The 20386-nt window shown below is 59.2% G+C and overlaps 6 protein-coding genes across 6 annotated transcripts; 3 read left to right on the top strand and 3 right to left on the bottom strand.

The window, feature by feature from the left end:
- Positions 1-1570: 1570 nt before the first annotated feature.
- On the bottom strand, positions 1571-3643 carry DCS_00205 (amino acid permease; the record flags this gene model as incomplete). Its single annotated transcript, XM_040797547.1, has 4 exons — positions 1571-2636; positions 2690-2899; positions 2970-3177; positions 3244-3643. 4 exons carry the CDS (start codon positions 3641-3643, stop codon positions 1571-1573), a joined length of 1884 nt encoding a protein of 627 aa, XP_040658430.1.
- A 1422-nt stretch (positions 3644-5065) lies between these two features.
- Positions 5066-6866, bottom strand: DCS_00204 (integral membrane protein Pth11-like protein; the record flags this gene model as incomplete). The annotated part of the gene is made up of 4 exons (XM_040797546.1): positions 5066-5195; positions 5275-6084; positions 6153-6778; positions 6855-6866. 4 exons carry the CDS (start codon positions 6864-6866, stop codon positions 5066-5068), a joined length of 1578 nt encoding a protein of 525 aa, XP_040658429.1.
- A 1819-nt stretch (positions 6867-8685) lies between these two features.
- DCS_00203 (ATP-dependent RNA helicase MSS116) lies at positions 8686-10398 on the top strand (the record flags this gene model as incomplete). Its single annotated transcript, XM_040797545.1, has 1 exon — positions 8686-10398. One exon carries the CDS (start codon positions 8686-8688, stop codon positions 10396-10398), a length of 1713 nt encoding a protein of 570 aa, XP_040658428.1.
- A 459-nt stretch (positions 10399-10857) lies between these two features.
- On the bottom strand, positions 10858-11475 carry DCS_00202 (F-box domain protein; the record flags this gene model as incomplete). The annotated part of the gene is made up of 1 exon (XM_040797544.1): positions 10858-11475. The coding sequence occupies one exon, from the start codon at positions 11473-11475 to the stop codon at positions 10858-10860; it is 618 nt and encodes a 205-aa protein (XP_040658427.1).
- Positions 11476-12541: 1066 nt separating this feature from the next.
- DCS_00201 (defects in morphology protein 1) lies at positions 12542-14194 on the top strand (the record flags this gene model as incomplete). Its single annotated transcript, XM_040797543.1, has 2 exons — positions 12542-12884; positions 12939-14194. The coding sequence occupies 2 exons, from the start codon at positions 12542-12544 to the stop codon at positions 14192-14194; spliced, it is 1599 nt and encodes a 532-aa protein (XP_040658426.1).
- A 359-nt stretch (positions 14195-14553) lies between these two features.
- DCS_00200 (uncharacterized protein) lies at positions 14554-19923 on the top strand (the record flags this gene model as incomplete). Its single annotated transcript, XM_040797542.1, has 8 exons — positions 14554-14772; positions 15190-16189; positions 16265-16411; positions 16463-18214; positions 18701-18867; positions 18916-19197; positions 19237-19424; positions 19521-19923. The coding sequence occupies 8 exons, from the start codon at positions 14554-14556 to the stop codon at positions 19921-19923; spliced, it is 4158 nt and encodes a 1385-aa protein (XP_040658425.1).
- Positions 19924-20386: the final 463 nt, after the last annotated feature.

Below are 20386 nucleotides of genomic sequence, written 5' to 3'. Positions count from 1 at the left end.
ACTCAGCTGCTGCGAGGGTGAAGACGTGAGGCGGGCGGACAATGGCGGTGTGAGACGTGTGGTGAAGCTTGAAGGCGGGCCGAGAGTGAATATTATTAATGCCATACAGCAGTGGTGCGATTGGGTAGAGCCCACACATTGAGAGCTCAGCCCGAGATCGGAGATCATCTCGATGTTTTTATTCCGCAGTTCATGGAAGTACCTTTTAGTACGGAGTACATGCATACACGAGTATACTTGTAGTACATTGGAAGTACAAGCACAGCAGGTGTACTTGTAGGCGTATGCACATTGCACGGGGTACTTCGTATTACCTCGTACTCCGTACTGTACGGAGTACTTAAGTAGGTACTTATTCTGTAATACTTGTACTCCGTACTTCTACAGCATGTATACGGAGTACGGCAGTATTACAGAATACCTACTTAAGTACTCCGTATATGTTACTGGCAATTAATGCATGTACTTGTACTCCGTACTTACACCTACAAAGATATAGGCTTATTATACTCCATTCTTAATTAGCACTTGACTTACTTGGAACAATCTGTACGGAGTGCTCCGTACTGTATTTGTAAGCTTACTTGCACACGTACTTACTCCGTGCAGTAGGCAAGTGCTCTGTAATAGAATATATTCCTGTATCGGGTATTGATGCTGCACCCCGATGCTCGAAACTGGCCAACGTAAATAGGCATCTAATCTGTCTGAAATGTCAGTCACCTGCTGCTGCACTGCCTCCTGTACCATCAGAGCAGGGCAAGGTAAAATAAGTGCAGAGGAGTAGGGAAAAGGTCTGTCCAACATCCATCTGCACGCACAGTACATGGACACGAGTAAGCACAGCCGGTTTCGGCTCGTCATGGGAGCAACGGATGGCAGTTAGTCGCCAGCCAACGATGGCCACCTTCCGTTGACTCTTGGGATGCTTGGTGAGCATGTGGAAGGACGCATCGTACACTTGAAAGGAATTCAGTAGCGCGTTAATCTAGCCTTTGACTGGGGACTCGCGTCGGCGAGATGATTGCTTCTTGTCCTCGCTTGGTTTGACACTCCAGTCGCTACACTATATCCAACTTGCAAAGGGAAATGGCTTGGGCTAGGTACCCATGACTCTCAACTCCCGAGCTAACCAATATATAGGGTTGCCAGAGCTCGGCTAGAGTATCTGCTTGTTTGATTGGGATGGGTGACATTCCATCAAGGAATTGAAGGGACATTTGCAGGTGGGCTAGGATAGAATCTCGAGTGGAAGAAAGCAGCTCGGAGAATCCTATTCAATCATTATGAAGAAAAGATTGGCCACCCAGCTACATGATGAATAGGTTCTAATTTTGTGTCGCCAAAACTCATTAAACTGCATTTCCGAGAGACTCGAGGCATGGATGCCGTGTTCCGTTGAGATCAAAAGCACGGTAGACTGTATTTTCCCCTGCAAGCCTTGCAGTCCATGCTAAGCAGGGTACCTCTGGTACCTAATAGGTCAACAAGTGCGTGTCCATCATCGGCTTCGTGACTGGACAGCAACAATAATTGATTCAAGAATTAGAGAGTCGCGATGGCATTAGTTTCAACAAGCCCATCGATACAGCCTTTTCCACATCGGCCAGGCCCGACGTTGCTCCTCCTCTGCGGAAATTGACGGGAGTCTGGTGAAGCTACGCCCAGTATCGATGTCCATGGCGGAGACGCTGATGATGCGCGTTCTGAACCAGATCTTGTGCCCAACATAAAATAGGAAGATGACGGGCACCGCCATGACTTTGAGAAAGAACCCTTTTGCCTTGGCGGCGGGTGCAGGGTCCCCGGGTCCGTCGTCGAGGGGTGAAATTGCCATCCAGAGTTGGGATGACAGAACAACAAGGTTGCCGACCAAGCCAATGTATGAGCCAAGAAGACCCGCTTGCGACCTGAATGGCAGCTGGCTGAGAGTATGGCCAGAAGCTGCCCAAGCCTTCCGAAAGCGGATGTGACAAAGACAGATGCTGCTCCAGGTAAAGAGGGTGGAGAGTCCGACGATGGCCAGCAACCAGTCGAATATATCGGCATAGACCTCGACGCTCGCCAGATACGCAAGCAAGCCGAGGCACAAGGCAAAGACTATGGCCGCCAACGGCCTTCCGCTGCGGTCGACGTAGGAGAAGATCTTGGGCGCGTGAGACTGCTCCGCCAAGGCAGCGAGTGTTCTGGACGAGCCAAAGACAGCCGAGTTGCCGACGCTCAGCACGGAAACCATGATGACAGCGTTCATGACGCTGGGGAGAATGGTCGAACCGACGCCCTCGACGGCGATGACAAAGGGACTCGCGGTGGCGTCGGCGGAGCTTTGGCCACCGAGAAGCCGTGGCTCGTTGTAGGGAACCAAAAGGCTGACGAGGAGCAGTGAAACAAGGTAGAATAGGGCGATTCGCCAAAAGACCTGCTTGATGGCGCTTGGAAGTGACTTTCTGGGGTTGGCCGTCTCGGCGGCGGCGAGGCCGACGAGTTCGGTGCCGGCGTAGGAGAAGGAAGCAATGGCCAAGACGCTGCAGAAGCCCTTGAAGCCGTTGTGGGTGGGACCTGGATCGAGCCAGTACTTGGCGCCGATGTACCCCTCGTTCGGGGTACCGGCGATGTTGATGACGACACCGAGAAGGCTGTGGGCGACTCTTCATTAGACGAGAGCCGATCCGCGGGGTCTGATTCTCACATGAAGCCAATGATGGCGGTGACTTTGACGGTTGAGAAGACGAACTCGGCCTCGCCATATCCCTTGATGCCAAAGAGGTTTATGACGACGATGGCAAGGAGGAAGATGGTGACGAAGATGGCCGGGCTGAGGGACTGGTTCCAGTACTGAATGGTCAAGGCACCGGCAATGATCTCGAGCGGCAGGCCAAAAAGCCATTGCAAAGCATAGCTGGCGGGAAATTTCCATCAGCCGCGCATTCGGACGAGGGGCCTGGAGTGGTACTCAGGCTGGCACGCACTTCCAACCCATGGCAAAGCCCCATGAGGGATCGAGAAAACGGGTGGAAAAGACGGAAAAGGAACCTGCGATGGGAAAGGTGACAACCAGCTCGCCCAAGCTCTGCATGGTGCAAAACTGAAGGGCGCCGGTGAAGACGTATGCGAGCAGCATACAGGCGGGGCCGCTCTCGTAGAGGGCCAAGCCCGAGGTGACGAAGAGTCCGGTGCCTGCGACAGGTGGCCGTCAGCACTCGGGCGAGAGCGAGAGGTTTGCCGGCAGGCGAGACGGCGTACCGACGGAGCCGCCGATGGCAATCATCTGCAGATGGCGGCCCTTGAGTTCGCGGACGAGGGCCGAGTTGGCGGTCCGGGCATTGGCGGCGCGCAGGTCGTAGAATCGATCGCGGGCGTGCGACGGGTCGGCCATCTCGTCACCGGGGCGGTAGCCTTGCTGGGACGAGATGGGCAGGCCGGGGACTCGGCGGAAGCTATCGACCCAGCGGTGGCCGCGTGATCGCCCGCCTGGAGTCTTGGTCGGAGTAGAGACGGAGTAGAATGCGGTCGTGGTCGGGAACTGGCCGCTGGACTTGCCGGCGGACGCGGACAGATCCGTCATCTCGACCACTTCGAAGTCGCGTGTGCAGGTGATGGCATGCTGCACGGCCTCTGGGTTATCATGCTCGTGGCTTGCCATGTTTTGGTTTCGACGTCGTCAATATCGACCGTCCGGTTGCGACTGCCGGCAGGCGGCCGAGGCAAGGTTCATGCGTGTGAAGCAGTCCCGGATGTGTTCACGCAGCAGCGTCGATTTCGGGTTGGGACGCAATGACGGCATGCCATGCGTCCCGGCACGAGGCTACATCTGCGACGTGTGTATGGAGCCGTTTCTCACAAGCACGGCGAGATTTCTGCAACGAAGCGTACAAGTCAGCATGTGTACCAAGGCAACAGAGCCCGCATCGTCATCTCCCGAGCACCTACTCTGTTCTGTGCATGAACAGACTGTACACGCACCCGTTCAGTCCATGAGAATTCGATCATGGAAGCGGCAGTCATGCCCAGGCAGCTCGAGAGCTCTGCTCAATGCTCCGAGTCCGGATCGGGTATCATCGCCGGCCATGCTGGAGCCAGAGCCAGGACAGGGGGGTTCGAGCCTAGGCAGTGTGGCTATGGTTCCCGTGGCATGGAACATTTCGAAGAACAAGAGCAAGGGACAGGGGGTGGGAAACAAGGGAAAAGAGAAAAGAATAGGTGTACGGAGTATTATCACGGAGTATCTTTTCCAGTTCATGCGTGTTCTTGGCGGTGTGGGTAGTTGGGAGGCAGGAACGCTCTTGACATGGCTCGCAATACGGAGTGCTACAAGTATACGGAGTACGCATGTACTTGTATGATCTTCAAAGTGTGTATAAATAAGTACCTAGTACCCCGTACATGCAGTATATTGCGTGTACTTACATGTACTCCGTACTCTGTGAATAGTTGTGCACATTGTATCATACTGCTCCGCACAGTGTACAAGGGCCATAGGTGAGCAGGAAGTAGTCGGTGCGGGTGCCATTTTGTACCTGTCGTCGGCACATTTATTGCAAGCTACATTAGCATAGATGTATTGTCGTAGGGATGGATCTGTATTTCTGAAAATAATTACATGAATAACGAATGAATTTGCAATTGCAGCATTTACTTCGATGCAATGACCCTGCCACGGCCTATGGAGCAGCCGGGACTCGATGCCATCTGCAGGTACGGAGTACTACCTGTAGCTATGGAGTACATGTACAGTACGCCTAGGCACACAAGTACTGTACGGAGTACAGTACTGCACTTTCGCAACTAGTACTAGTCCAGCTACTTGTACAGTGCACTGAAGCATCAAGCACACCAACCCAACACTGTCCTGTGAAGTAATATTAGCATGGCCGTGTCAACTTCTCTACCCCCCTGCTCGCATGACGATGGACAGAAGACGCCAAAACATAGCCCCTCCGAACCCCTGCAAACCTGGGGTTGGCGTCGATTCAAAGTTCCTGTTCGGGCAGCTCGAATCTGCCACTCGAGCTGGACGCGGCGCCACCGATGGAAAGGCGCTCAAGCTAAACGACCATGACATGTTTCACGCCCGGCCGACCGACCAACGAGTCTTGGCCATCATGGCTCGCATGAAGATGAAGCTGCGTTTGCCATGGCCATGTTCGTGTTGGCTTTCATCCTCGTCTCTAGCGTTCCGGCCGTCGGCGTTGAGTCTGGCCAGCATGAAGGATCAAGCGGCTGTCATGTCATCCCATTCCAGCTGGCCCGACACAAGGGTGCAAGTTAGTCTACCGGCGATGCAACCATAGGCCCACCCTGCCGGCGGACAAGACTGGACTGGGCTGTGTGGGCTCCGACACATCGGCAGCTCGAGCGAATGATGCCCGTTTGCCATGCTGCAGCAGCGAGTCATGGCTCTCCGTCGGACTGGGAACCCTGTCGTCGGACGATGGGTGTCGATGTGCAGCTGCGAGTGCCTGCGGATGCGCGGCGCTGGGTTGCAGGTTCTCGTACCAGCTCTTCGTGGTGCCCTCGACCTGCCGCCATGAGGCTGTGCCGCTGCTGCGATGGTCGGGCCGGAACTTGGTCTTCCTCGCCCCGCTGTCGCGCAGAAAGGAGCCGAGGGCGACGAGATTGGCCACGGTGGTTGCCGCCAGGAGCTCGACGGACGCCCACATGGTCCGCGTCACCTGGTCGCCATGCTGCTTGATGATCTGGGGAATCCTGCATAGGGTGACGGCGACGGCAAGGAAGCCGAAGCAGAACAGCATGACCAGAAGGATCTTGCGCTTCGTCGGAATCCGGGTCGACATGATGATGGGCACGGGGAAAATGACGAGGACGGCGTCCATGACGGCGCTGCAGATCCCCACGGTAAGAAGATGGGCAAATCCCTGGCGGCACTTCGGTCCCGGATCAGGGAGGACCTGCCAGGCGTGCGAGAAAGGTTGACACTCGGCAAGAGCGCTGACGACAACGGCGAGAAAGGTCGCGGCCAACATGAGGCGGAGGAAAACGACGAGCCGTTGGTAGACCTGCTTCATCGAGGCGCCCGCCAGCCGAGCGAGAAAGGCGAGCGTCGTCAGCTTGAGAGTCCATAATCTGGCCAAGGTCAGCATTCACTCTGCAATTTTCCGCCTCGCTCGAGGCCGGCCACGCAGGGGACGAACGTTGCGGCGTAAAATACCCTCCCCGCCAGGATCAACTTGCTTGCCGTCACGCGGCGCGAAATCTGGTCGGAAGCAAGAGGCAGATGGGCCAGGTCGGCATTGTTGGTGCCGTAGAGCAGGACGACGTGAACGCAAGCGATGCGGCCGTAGAGGGGCACGAGAGCCAAGGCCATGATTTTGTCCTCGGGGAAGAGCCGCTCGACCCGAATGTATCGTCCCGCAAGGCGCAGCAGGATGAGGCAAGTGCAGAACAGAGTCGCCCACCAGGCCACAAGCAGCGTCGGCTTGACCTCGCTGAAGTCCCTCACCGCCGGCGGCGTCGAATAGAGAGTCATGTTGATTTCGCCGTCGAGGCCGTGGCTGCTTCCGAAAACGACTCCAGCCAGTGAGCTGTCATTGCGGCCGACAGGCGCAGCGGAAGCGTGGAAGAGACCGTCTCCTACCCTCGAACTCGTCCGGCAGACCGCCGTCAGAGTTGTCCGTAAACCAGTATCGGCTTGCGGCTGGATCAAAGATGTGAGTTTGGGACGGACGCTTGGCAGTGTATTGTTGGTTTGTTGTTGGTTTGTGGTTGGTTTGTGGTTGGTTTGTGTTTGGCCAACCTCCGCTACGTACTGTAGCACACGCTGTGCTCGTACGAGTACGTTGTAAATGTTAGGAGATCGTTACAAGTACACCCTACGGCCGCGTTCTCGTACGTACGTGTGGTTGCATGACTCCATGTACGTAGGTGCTAGTAATATAAGCGTACAGATGGGTACATGTCAGCACCGCCCAGGAAGACTCCAAAGTGAGCAAGCTAGGAGGACAACTGGTCATAATAATCACCAGATCGTAGTCCTCCTCGCTGCGCATGCACATGCCAGCAAAACGGACGATGCGAGCACTCGTGATAAGCCCAGGGCGCGACATGAAGCAAACTTGTCGAGCTTTCCTCCAACCAGCCGACGTTGCACGCGTTTGCACTTGCACCCACCGCGACGGGATCCAGAATCTATCCAACCCCTGATGGATTAGAAGTCGTCAACCTGGCTCACTTCTGGAATCCGCTGTGGGGATGGAGTCTCGCCCGAGATGGGACGGCATGATCTCTGATACTGGTCCTACACCTCAGTCGCTTCCGTTCTTGCGAGTAGGTGTCATTATAGGACTTGCGCTCGCACTCGCTCAGATACAAGCGAGTCGGCGGACCATGAACCTCTTCATGCGCCTACACATGCACTCGAGGCTGCTTCCAGCAGCTGACACTGCAACTTGGGTACGTTGACATGAGTATAACATAAACAATGTACGTCGAGAATACATCGATGCATCCTGGTTGACCGTGTGGTTTTCGATAGTTTTACTCTCCGAGTGAGCGAAGATGGTGAGAGGATGTCCGATTTTTCTCGACGGTACCGCATGTCCCAGGCAGATGCATGACGGGGAATGTAAGTACAGTGTACGGTAGGGCCGCTCCAAGTGCAGGTGGATGTGCGTGTATTCACTACAACCCCTCCATACGAACTTGAAAGGCAGTACTCCGTACCTACATGTGGATGTAATAGTAAGGTAACCTACTAACCTACTACTCCGTAACATTAGCAGGTAGTATTACGGAGTACTGTACGCACAATAGAAGGTTCCTTCGGTTAGTACCTAGTACCTACAGTACTATGCACCAAGCTCCAGCACCCATACACTGCAGCGATGAACTAGAACCGAGACCATTGATGTTACTGCGCAGTACAAGTAAAAAAGGGTACTTGTACTCCGTACAGTAAATGTACCCATATGGAATTCCAGAGCGTTGGCACCTACATGTAATAAGTGCCAAGGTACCTAGTAGTAAGTGTTGCTTGTTGCCAATAATTGTGCAAGTCCACTGCGAAACTTTGTCCTTGCTACTGTAGGTGTACAGTAATACAGCAAGTACATAAGCAGGTTGGTACGTGTACTTGTTTGTGAGATACTGTAGGCACGGCACAAGTGCACGAGTAATACGGAGTACTAGAAGGACTAATACGGCTACTCGTACGGATACTCTGCACTCCGTACTCTTGCCTACAATTACATGTAGCACGCCCAATTGCACCTAGAAGGCTCGGTAGTGACGAACCTTGGGCAGTACAAGTATTAGTTGTAGGTATGCGGAGTACAGGTAATAGGTGCAATACTTGTGCATGTCCGGAGTCGGAGTACCTTGTTCAAGTAGGTAAGTAGTTGCATACTTACAGTAAGTACATGGGAAGTATGAAGTAAGCAAGTACTGCAAGTACAGGTACTGTACAGTAAGTACGGAGTACGGAGTAAGTAAACCAGGCCTATGATCCGAACATGTACTAGGCAGGGGTACGTCATCCCAGCGGCCAACCACACAATCAGAGCCGGGAACTTTCCTCTCTTGGGAAAATTTCACATCCCTCCCATCGACGGCGAGTCTTGTGAATTCGAAAAGCTCGTTCCTTGGCTCGAACAGCACGGCACCTCGCAAAACACCTACGCATACCCCATCGCTCACCAACCTTGTCACCTCGTACCATTCCAAAGTCCGATGAACGGCAAACCAAACGGTCGGCGGCCTCCTCGCCGCCGCGGCGGTGGCGGTACAGGACGCCATCTTGATGCGAGGAATCACGACGGGTCAGCAGTCCCGAATGGCGGATATGCCACTCCAAGCATCGACACTCCGAATCGAACCCCGCCCGTCCCGGACTGCCGTCCGCCTCTCACCGAAGCCGTGCCTCTCAACACGCCGAGATTCGCCGAGCTTGGAGGCCAGAACCTCGTGCACGCGAAAATCATCGAGGCCATCACGGATGACCTCAAGTTCGATCACATGATGCCCGTCCAGGCCGCCACCCTCTGGGAGCTGCTGCCTCCCAACAAGAGCGACTGTCTTGTCCAGGCCAAGACGGGCACGGGAAAGACGATTGCCTTCCTCCTCCCGGCCCTCCAGACCATGATCACACAGAACAGGGGTCGCGGCGCCGGCATCTCCCTCCTCGTCGTCTCGCCGACGCGCGAGCTGGCCATGCAGATCGCCCAGGAGGCGACCAACCTTCTCCAACGACTGCCCCACTTTCGAGTCCGCATCGCCATCGGCGGCACGAACAAGGACAAGGAGGAGAGGCAGATCCTCGGCGGCTGCGACGTGCTCATCGCCACGCCCGGCCGGCTCATCGATCACATGTCCAACGAGGACATCCTCTACGCCTTCCGCCACCTCGACACCCTCGTCCTCGACGAGGCCGATCGGCTGCTGGACATGGGCTTCATGCCGGCGCTGAGAGAGATTGTCGGCCGCCTGCCCGACCGGAAGCAGGTGCCCCGCCAGGGCATGCTCTTCTCCGCCACCATCGCGCCCCACGTCAACCAGGTCGCCGGCCTCGTCCTGTGCCCCGGATACAAGTTCATCTCGACCATCCCCGCCGGCGAGGTCAACACGCACGAGCGCGTCCCCCAGATGCTCATCAAGGTGCCCGCCTTCTCCGACGTGGCGCCGGCCATGGTCGGGAGCGTGCGCGAGGAGGCGGCCCAGCAGCAGCAGCACTTCAAGGCCATCGTCTTCGCCCCCACGGCCGCCCTCGCCGGCCTGTACGGTCACATCCTCTCGGCCGTGCCCGGCCTGCCTCCCGTCTCCACCCTCCACAGCCGCATCTCGCAGGCGAAGCGGACCAAGGTGACCAACGAATACCGCGACGCCAAGAGCGCCGTCCTCGTCGCCACCGATGTCATCGCCCGCGGCATGGACTTTCCCGGCGTCACCACCGTCTTCCAGGTCGGCATCCCTTCGGACAAGCAGAGCTACATCCACCGGCTCGGCCGAACCGCCCGCGCCGACGCCGACGGCCGCGGCATCTTCATCGTCTGCGAAGCCGAAGACTTCTTCCCCCGCTGGACCATGAAGGACATCAAGCTCATCCCCCACCCGGCCGATCTCTCCTCGGCCGCCGACGTCTACGGCATCGTCGAGAGCATGGCGGAGGAGGAGGCGCCCAAGATCTACCAGGCGTGGCTCGGATACTACAACAATCACCTCCGCGGCCTTAAGTGGGACAAGGAGGAGCTCGTGAGGCAAGGCAACATCTACGCCCGAGCCGGCCTCGGATCTCCCGAGACGCCGCCCATCGCCAAGACGACGGTCGGCAAGATGGGCTTGCGAGGCGTCAAGGGCCTCAACACGGTCCCTGACCGACCGAAGCCGAAGCGGTCCCAGGGCGGCGGCGGCGGCGGCGGCGGCGGCCGCGGTCGACGGGGCGCCTAGGCGGGTGGTCTGCGTCACGACAGCCTTCGACTGGACTTGAATGGCGTCTGTGCTTCACGATGACGGATGGTTAACTCGATAGACGGATAGATTGGCGCGCAGTTAGACGATGCTTCCGCCTTGGCCTTTTTTTTTTCTTTCCCTCGGCAGTTCCGGGCAATTAGATTACATCACACCATGGATTCTTATGCGTGCTGTCGTCGTGTTGGAAGCTCCCGCACGTACACGTACGCTACTGAAACGGAACGAGCGAGGATGCCTGCTTCGCGAGGAGGCAGGCGATGACGACGGCCATCATGGCCGGCAGCAGCCACCACAACTCGATGGTAAGGTTGATGCGCACACCGTACCGCCAGAGCCCCCGCCGGGTGGGACGATGAGCGCAGGCCGGCGTGCCGTGGACGAGGCATCCCAATCCCGGCAGCGACTCGCACTCGACATGTTCGCGCCGTCGCCGCATCAGCAGGCTGCGGCCGTCAGCATGCAAGGACGGAAGGGGACGACGAGGACGGGGCTGGGTGCATGGTACGGTACGCTGCCCCGGCAGAAGCGGAGGTCGCTCCCCAAATCGCAGCGCTTGTCGTTGGGACACTCGAGGTGCATCCGGCGCCGCTCCATGAGCCAGTCCACCTTGAGCTCGATGCCCGTGTCGACGAGGCCGTAGAAGTGACGGTTCGTGTGCTTGAGCGACAGCGCATCGGGATAGATGAGGAGTTCGGCAATGACTAGATGAAGCTCTGTCGGGAGCGAGAGGAAGCACACTTGGGCCGGCTTGCGTTCGGGAGCCGGTCCGGAGTCGCCGTCCGCCTCGGGATTCGCCTCGGGATTCGCCTCGGTGCACGGCAAACATTCCGCTAGGCGCTGCGGCATGTCATGCAGAGCCGTCGACGAATGACTAGGGATCAAGTATGCGTGGTGAGTGGTGCGCTGGTGTTGCGTTCCACCGTCCCTCTTGCTTTCGCTGCAGCGGCCGAGGCTGGCCTGCGGGGTCTTATAGGCATGACTTCCATGCTGCTGCCTTGGCGAAGAGTGAGACACGCATGACGTTACTGCTCGGCGTAGGAGTGTTCGATGCATGTGCGGTGGGTGCAAGTACCTATACGCTTCATTGCAGCGCACGCACAGTATGAGTTGAATACTAAAACCGGGTGCTAGGTAATAGTCAGGCAGGGTCTTATTAGCCTGTGGCTTCAGTCGACATCAGCCCAGGCACCACTATTAGTTCCGTACTGGCAACTCTATCAACCCTTCGAGTTAGGTGCAGTGTACTGTTCACGATAGCGTGCACCTCCTTCGTCGCACGTCGTATTCGGCAGCGGGCTTGTAAACGGAATGACGTCGTGGCGCAAAGGGAATCTCCGCCAACATCGGCACTAGGCAACGAAACTGATGCTGACGTGGATGGAGACTCGACGACGGAGTCGCTTCTGACCTACCAGCTGCACCCGCCACGTGTTGTGTTTAGATCGCCTCAACCATGATTGCTGATCGTAGTATATGTTTGCTGCCTCCTAGCGTCATGATTCGGTCCAGCAGGCAGCCGTACGCACTCATGATGCCAGGGTCCCATTTACTGCCGCGCTCATTCATCTGCTCCTCGTCACCATGGACTCCACTAGAGTCTTGCTGACGGTCGCCAGAAGCATTGCCAATTGTTTGTCTGTTTCTGTGCTATTCAAGACAATTACGAGCAAGTATTATTACTCCGTACTCCGTACATGAGTGTAGTTGTAGTTGTACGTGCACTGTACTGTACTTGCTGTAATACATGCACGATACTCTTGCAAGCTAAATACTCAAGTACAGTACTTGCACTCCGTAATTATTTACTTATACTCAAGTACTCCGTACATGTACTGCAACAATATTACCTTGCCAGCCCCAAGTAGTTGCAAGTACTTACGGAGTACTCCGTACAGTATCAATACTCCACCAACAGCAGGCACAATCAACCGCCTGCCCACGCCCCCTCCCACGTGACTCCGCGCAACTATCGCGCAGTCGCTGATTTGTACTCGGCACTGTACGCCGAAACCACCGTCAATGACGCAACCCACCACGTCGCCACCCCCGCCTCGACATGCCATCCTCACCACCACCACTCTCTCCGTGCCCTCGCCTGCCACCACCATGAGGAATGCGTATGCCGGACATGACCGCTCAAGATAGCGACAGCGATTACGGCTACGACTTCAGTCCCGAGGACGAACTCGACTTGATCCGGATCGTTTCGGAAGCGACTGCAAGCTTGCCCGTTTCAAGCTCATTCGAGCGTTCGTCGGCGAGCGTGCAAACTAGGGTTGCAGCCCTTCCGGCGCAGCCTCGCAGGGGCGATCGTAGCAACGGCCATGTCACTTCGACGCATTCGGACCTTGATGGGGCCAAGTCGACGAGCGGGAGAACTGTTTCTGCAGAGCCGAGTGCCCGGAGCCCTTCTGTGCCACCAAAATCTGTCGACGTCGGCGCCGACGTCTGCTACCCCGATTGTGTGTATCCTGCCCTCCATGTACCGGCATGTTGCTGACTCCTTAAGCGTTTAGTGAGTCGGGCGTTGTCTAGTGTTGAAGCGGAGGCTTCTGCTCCCGAAACGGGCGACCATGACGTCGACGATCGTCAATCTCCCTTGCAGAGATTTCGATCTTTCCCCAGCAAACTGCTATCCGTCAGCGACTTGACATCTGGAGCCTGGTGCGAGCTGCAGTACTGGTACACGCTCACAAGGCTACCGGGCGGACGTCGGACGGTGACGGCTGCCATGCGCGGAGGCACCAGGATGCACCAGAAGCTGGAGGACGAGGTCCATACGTCGGTCGCAATCGATGTCCTGAGCAAGGAGGACGCCTTCGCCTTGAGGCTGTGGAACCTCATACAGGGCCTCAGGACCTTGCGGGAGACGGGACTGACGCGCGAATTTGAGATCTGGGGCATCGTCGATGACAACTGGGTCAACGGCATCATCGACGGACTAAGCTACGACCACCCCAACCCCGAGTTGAAGGAGGAGCTGTCCCGCCAGGAATCTAGCACCCAAATGAAGCAATCCGTCCTGGCAGACTACTTTCCCCCGCAAAAGCCGAGCTCGAGCCGACCGCCGGGTCCGAAGGTGTACCTGACCGATGTCAAGACGCGCGGCAGCCTGGCGCCCGTATCCAACACAATGCTTCGTCCCGCCAAGATTCAGCTGCTCCTCTACCATCGCTTCCTCTCCAATTTGGCTGCCGACAAAGTTGACTTTTTCAAACTCTTCAGAAGGTGCGGATTGGCGCCGGATGCTCAATTCTCCGACGGCTTCCTCGCTCAGATTGGCGACTTGCATCATGAAGTATTCTACGATGCCCCGTACAGCTCTGCCGAAGCGGACGGGATCCTGCTCGCCGAACCAGGCGAAGCCGCCGACAGTCTTGGGCCGGAATTTTTGGCGCCGGATGACCTGGTCAAGTACAAGACTCTTCGTGAGCTGCTGCCTCTCGTTCGCCGGGAAATCAATATCACCTTTCCCCAAGGCGCCGCATCACTAGGCCACATGCTGCGCGTGCAGTACATACACCGGGATGACGGCCGGCAGCTTGACGTGCACGATTTTCCAGTTTCAAACCAAGCGCTGGATGTGTACCTGGCAAATTACATGGCCTGGTGGCGGGGCGATCGCAAAGCAACAGGTGTGGATATCGAAGAAGCCTTCAAGTGTCGCTCGTGCGAGTTCGCCCCGGACTGCTCATGGCGACGGTCCATGGATGATGAGCGAGTTGCATCAGCACGCAGGCGGATGTCGTCGAGACGGAAGAATGGCGGCTGATGGAGCGAGCAGCGACTTGAGGCATCTCCCAACCATTTACCACATCGACGTCTTGGATGCATGCTGGCGCATACCGCTTTTTGAATATATCTTGCTTACTGATTCATTTCATTGATAACCAATCTAGGTGACCGGCACAGGAAAGGAACCCAAACTCCACTGATGCGTCAATGCCCCCCCCATGCAACGCCGTCCAATGTGGTCCATATGCAGCAATATCTATGACAGCAGGAAAACAAACCCCAGGCCAACACAAGGAAAAATGACGGTGATGAGACAAAAGAAACGGAAAAAGAGAGTTCACAGCAAGCGGCTGTGGTGAAAGAATAACGAGAAACCTAGCATGAGTGGATGAGTCGATGGCCGTCAACTTTGCGAAACGATGGTCCTCCTCGCGGAAAGTTGATTCGAGCCGCCATCATATTACATTTTCAACTGATCGACACGCTCAGCAAGTTGGTCAGACAGAGGCCGTTGAGGCAGATGCAGATTCCGAGGGCGCAAAGGCCAAAGTTTATGGTGCAATCGTTTGTGTTGCCACACTGGCGGGTCTGACAAGAACCGCCCGAGCAGACCTGGTTCGTGCCACACTGAGAGCTGGTCGAGCATGACTTGCAGAGACCACCGCTGCAAACTTGACCAGAGTCGCACTGCGAAGCCGAAGAGCAAGTGCCACACTTTCCAGATGAGCAAACTCGACCCCCGCTACACTGGGTGCTGGCCGTGCATGCGCTGCATCGGCCGCTCAGGCACACTTGACCGTCGAAGCAGGACGAATCGAGGGTGCAGCCTGCTACGCATAGGCTGCCGCTGCAGATTTGGCCCGCCGTGATGCTGCTGCACTGGGCGTCCGTGGTGCAGGCGCCGCATGTCCCCGAGCTGCACACCTGGCCGGAGGTGCACTGTGAGGAGGACGAGCAGGCGATGCAGAGTCCGGCTTGGCAGATCTTTCCGTTGCTGCAACCGGCGTTGGTTGCGCATGCTTGTATGCATAGACCGCCGCTGCAGACGGTACCGGAGGCGCACTGCGTGCTGCTCGTGCAAGCGCTGCACTTTCCGGACAGGCAGACCTGGCCGAGGGCGCATTGCGCGTCCCCGGTACACGGGCCGCAACGGCCGCCGACGCAGACTTCGCCGTTGGAGCAGGACGTGCTGGAGAGGCAACCGGCGGTGCAGAGGCCAACGTTACAGACCTGACCAGCCGTCATGGCACCGCATTCGGCGTCGGTCGTGCATGCGCCGCAGGTGCCGGACGTGCAGACTTGTCCAGCGTTGCACTGCGAGCCCGACGAGCACGCGATGCAGCGACCTCCCGAGCACACTTTTCCTTCCGTGCAGGCGGCGTTGGAGGCGCAGCCTGCGACGCAGACGCCGGCGCTGCTGCTGCAGACCTGGCCGGCGAGGATGGCGCTGCACTGAGCATCGGCCGTACAGGCGCCGCAGACGCCGGCGTTGCAGACCTGGCCGGTGCCGCACTGGGACGAGGCGGTGCAGGCGACGCAGTGGCCGGCCGAGCAAATCTGCTGACCGCCGCCGCAGTCGTTGCCGGACGCGCAGGCGGCGATGCAGAGGCCGTTGCCGCAAACGAAGCCGGACCCGCATTGCGCATCGGCCGTGCAACCCCCGCAGCTTCCGGAGGTGCAGACATTTCCGGTCGGGCATTCGGATGCCGCCGTGCAGCCTCCACAGCGGCCGTTCGAGCAGACTTGTCCGTTGGAGCAGGGCACGCTCTGGGAACAGCCGGGAACGCAGGCGCCGCCGCTGCTGCAGATCTGGCCGGCGACGATGGCGCTACACTGGGCGTCGGTCGAGCAGGCGCTGCAGCTCCCGGAGGAGCAGACCTGGCCGCTGGTGCATTGCGAGCCGGAGGAGCAAGCGACGCAGAGCCCGTCGAGGCAGACGCGACCGCTGGCGCAATCGGATCTCGACGCGCAGCCGGTGACGCAGACGCCGGCGCTGCTGCAGTACTTTCCCGAAGCGCACTGGGAGCTGGCCGTGCATAAGCCGCAGGAGCCCAAGTAGCAGATCCTTGCCGCGTCGCACTGCGAGGTCAAGGTGCACGGCGCGCAGACGCCCGAGGAGCAGACCTGGCCGCTGCTGCATTGCGCGTTGGCCGTGCAGGTGCTCACGCACGCTCCGCCGCGACAGCTCTGTCCGGCACCGCACTGCGCGTCGGCGATGCAGATGGTGCAGATGCCGAGGAGGCAAGCCTGGCCGGTGCGGCACTGGGTGTTGGAAGAGCAGCCGACGCATAGGCCTACGAGACAGAGGCGACCTCCCGCGCAGGTGCCGCCAATGAGGGCGCAGGTGGGAGCGCACAGCGAGGACCTGCTATCGCACGACTGGCCGCTCGGGCACGCGTTGGTGGAGGAGCAGCCGGCACAGAGGCCGGTCGAGGTGTTGCAGAGCTGTCCGGCGTTGCAGTCGCCGCTGTTGCTGCAGGAGCCGCAGGTCCCGTCGGCGCGGCATACCTGGCCCGCCAGACACTGCGAGTTGGACGTGCAGGCGGCGATGCAGAGGCCGGCGGCGCAGACCTGGCCCGTCAGGCAATCCGACTTTTGGGTACAGCTCCCGCAGGCGTTGCCGACGCAGGCGAGACCGGTGTCGCACTGCGCCGTTCCGGTACAGGCGCCGCATCGACCCGTCGCCGTCACGCAAACCTGGCCTCCGCCGCACTGCAGGTTGGTCGTGCACGCGGGCTGGCACGCGCTGGACACGCATACCTGACCGACGCCGCACTCGAGGTCGGCGGCGCAGGCCCCGCACGCGCCGGAGAGGCACGCTTGACCGGCCCCGCAGTCGGCGTTGACGCCGCACGGCACGCAGAGCCCGCCGCCGCACACCTTGCCGCCGCTGCACTGCGAGGTGGATGTGCAGCCGGCGCGGCAGACGCCCGCTTCGCAGACCTGTCCGCCGCCGCCGCACTGCGCGCTGAGCGTGCAGGCGACGCAGAGGTTGCTGATGCATACCTGACCGGTACTGCAGTCGCTCTTTTGCGTGCACGTCGTACAGAGCCCCGTCGAGACCTGACAGACGGCTCCGACGGCGCACTGCGTGTTGGAGGTGCAAGCTGCCACGCACCGTCCCGCGCTGCAGGCTTTCCCGGTGCCGCAGTCGGCCTTTTGGGTGCATGCGCCGCACGAACCGGACACGCACGCCTGGCCGACGGCCGTGTTGCACTGCGCCGAATCGCTGCAGACACCGCAACGACCGTTCAGGCATACCTGTCCGGTCGCGCAGCCGAGGCTTGCTATGCAGCCGCCGATGCAGAGTCCCCCGGCGCAGATCTGGTTCGACCCGACAGCGCCGCACTGGAGGTCGGTCGTGCAGGAGCCGCAGCCGCCCGGAGTGGCGCAGACCTGGCCGATGCCGCACTGCGAATTTTGCGTGCAGGCGGCGCAGAGGCCGGTCGCCGTGTCGCAGACTTGGCCCGCGGCGCATTGGATGTTGCTCGTGCACGCAGCTTGGCAGATACCGGAGGCGCAGACGAGGCCGGCTCCGCATTGGGCCGAGCTCGAGCATCCGCCGCAGGCATGATCGACGCACACCTGGCCAGACGTGCATTGCGAGTTGAGCGTGCAGCCAGCGCATCGGCCCGAGGAGCAGAACAGCCCGGTGGGACACTGGCCGTTGAGCGTGCAGGCCGCTTGGCAGTTGCCAGACTCGCAGATCTCGCCGACGCCGCACTGCGCGTCTGCCGTGCAGGAGCCGCAGACACCAGGCGGGAGAAGGCAAGCCTGACCTGCGAGACATTGGCTGTTGGAGACGCAGGCTCCGCAGAAACCAAGGACACAGGCCTGGCCGGCGCTGCACTGGGCGCCAGATGTGCATCCGGGCTGGCACACGCCCGCGCTGCAGACGATGCCGCTACTGCCGCAGTCGGAGGATTGGGTGCAGGGCCCGCAGACGCCGGGACTGCCGATGCAAGCTTGGCCAGTCGGGCACGGCGCCGTCCCGGAACAGGCTCCACAAGCGCCGGTCGAGGTGCACACCTGACCGGCGGAACACTGAGAGCTGGCGGTGCATGATTGGCAGACGCCCGAAGAGGAGGTCGAAGAGAGGGCGGTGGAAGAGCAAACGAGGCCGTTGCCACACTGCGACGAGGATGTGCATCCGCGACAAAGCCCGTTGAGGCAGATGTGGCCTCCGGAGCAGTCGGAGTCGTGGGCGCAAGGCGGCGTCGAACTCGCGATGCAGAGCCCATCTGAACAGGCACGGCCGGCGCCGCACTGCTCGTCGAGAATGCAGCCGACGCAGATGCCCGAGGGGCAGATCTGACCAGTCGGACACTGAGAGTCGCCGAGACATAAGGAGAGGATGTTGGGGATGCACTTGCCAAGCTGGCAGACGAGTCCTGCTTGGCACTGCGAGCTCGTGGTGCATGAAGCGAGCGTGTTGTCGACGCAGAGTCCGAACTGGCAGCTCTGGGCGGCGGCACAACCGGCGTTGGAGGCGCACCCGGACACGCAGGAGCCTAGCTTGCAGACATACCCAGCAACGGCGCAGTCGGCGCTCGTGCGGCAGCCGGTTACGCAGCTTCCGAACTGACATATCTTTTGCGCACCGCAGTCGACGTCCACGGCGCAGGCCGGAATCGCCGGCACGCAGCGGCCGGTCGTGCAGATCTGGGTGCCGTTGCACTGCGCGGCGGTCGAGCATGCTGCTGGACCGTGGTAGACGCACTGCGCCGAGATGTCAGCGCAGCTGCATAAGCCGACGAGGCAGGTGTCTGCACCGAGGACCTTGCCGACGCAGTCTTCATCCTCACGACAGGACGGGTCTGGAGCGACGCAGACACCACCCTGGCAGGCTTGGCCGCCGGTGCAGTCGTTGTCGGAAGCACATTGCGGCGTGGCCGAGCCGCCGAGGGCGCAGACGCCATCAAGACAGACGCACAGCCCCGGCAGGCGACACATGTCGAGGCCGAGAACGCAATCGGTTGCGCTCTGGCACGCCTTTTCGGCTATGCAGACGCCGCTCTGGCAAGTTTGTGCCGTGGGACAGTCGGTCGTCGATGTGCACCCTGTGAGTGATGGATCCAGGCCGCAAACACCCAGAACGCAGATGCAGAGTCCGAGTCGGCAGAGCCCGACGCCGAGGAGGCAATCACCATTCGTGCCGCAGGATGCCGATGCCATGTCCGGCGTGCACACGCCGACGGTGCATATTTGACCGACCGCACAGCCCGTGTTGCCACTACAGGAGAGCGTCTGCGCCAGGCACACGCCGAGTGAGCAAAAGCGGCCGGAGCCGCAGTCGGCGTCCAGCACACACTCGGGCGGCGGTTTTGGACGGCAGAAACCGAGCGCGCAGACCTCGCTGACAGAGGCGTTGCAGTCGACGTTGTTGACGCAGCGTTGCAACGTCGAAACGCAGAGGCCCACACGGCAGACCTCGCTGTTCGCGCCGTTGCAATCGCCATCGGCTTCGCAGTTGAGCAACGTGGTCGGGATGCACAAGCCGATTCGGCATGTCTCGGAACCGCCACAGTCGATATCGGCGGCGCATGTTGTAAGGCCTGCGGTCATGCATATACCTCCGGAGCATATGGGTGTGCTCGCAGGACAGTCGGCGGCATCGGCGCACTTGTCAAGCATCGAAGGGAAGCAGAAGCCGGCGGTGCAGTTTTGACCACTGGTGCAGCCGCTTTCTGGGCTGCATGTTGGGAAAGACTGTGGAAGGCAAAGACCGGCGCGGCAGACCTTGTTGGCACCGCATTGCGAGTCTGAGGTGCAGAGGACGGATTGGGGCACGCAGAGCCCTCCTTCACACGTTTGACCAGCGCGGCACGCGGCTGTGGAGCCACATGGGATGAGCAGACCGGGAATGCAGGTTCCTAAACGACAGGTGAGGCTTTCGTCACAGTCGCTGTCGATGCCGCAGCTGGGTAAAGCTTGCGGTAGACAGATTCCCGAAGTGCACACCTGGCGACTTGCACAATCGGCCGACGTTACGCACCCATGAATGGAGTTGTTGGGGATGCAGACGCCGGAGACGCATGTCGTGTTTGCTGTTACATCGCAGCTCCCCTCGCTGCAGTTGGGGAACGGAATCGGAAGGCAGATGCCACCGGAGCACGACTGTTCAGGGGCACACTGGCCATCGTTCGTACAGGCCGTCACGTTTCTCGGCATGCAGAATCCTAGCCGGCATACCGAGGTAAATTCGCACCCAGAGTCGTTCGTGCAGGAC

Source organism: Drechmeria coniospora, chromosome 01 (assembly GCF_001625195.1).
Source record: "Drechmeria coniospora strain ARSEF 6962 chromosome 01, whole genome shotgun sequence".
Taxonomy (NCBI): Eukaryota; Fungi; Ascomycota; class Sordariomycetes; order Hypocreales; family Ophiocordycipitaceae; genus Drechmeria; species Drechmeria coniospora.
Note: the sequence above shows the minus strand (reverse complement) of the source record. Positions and strands in the feature narration are given on the sequence as shown.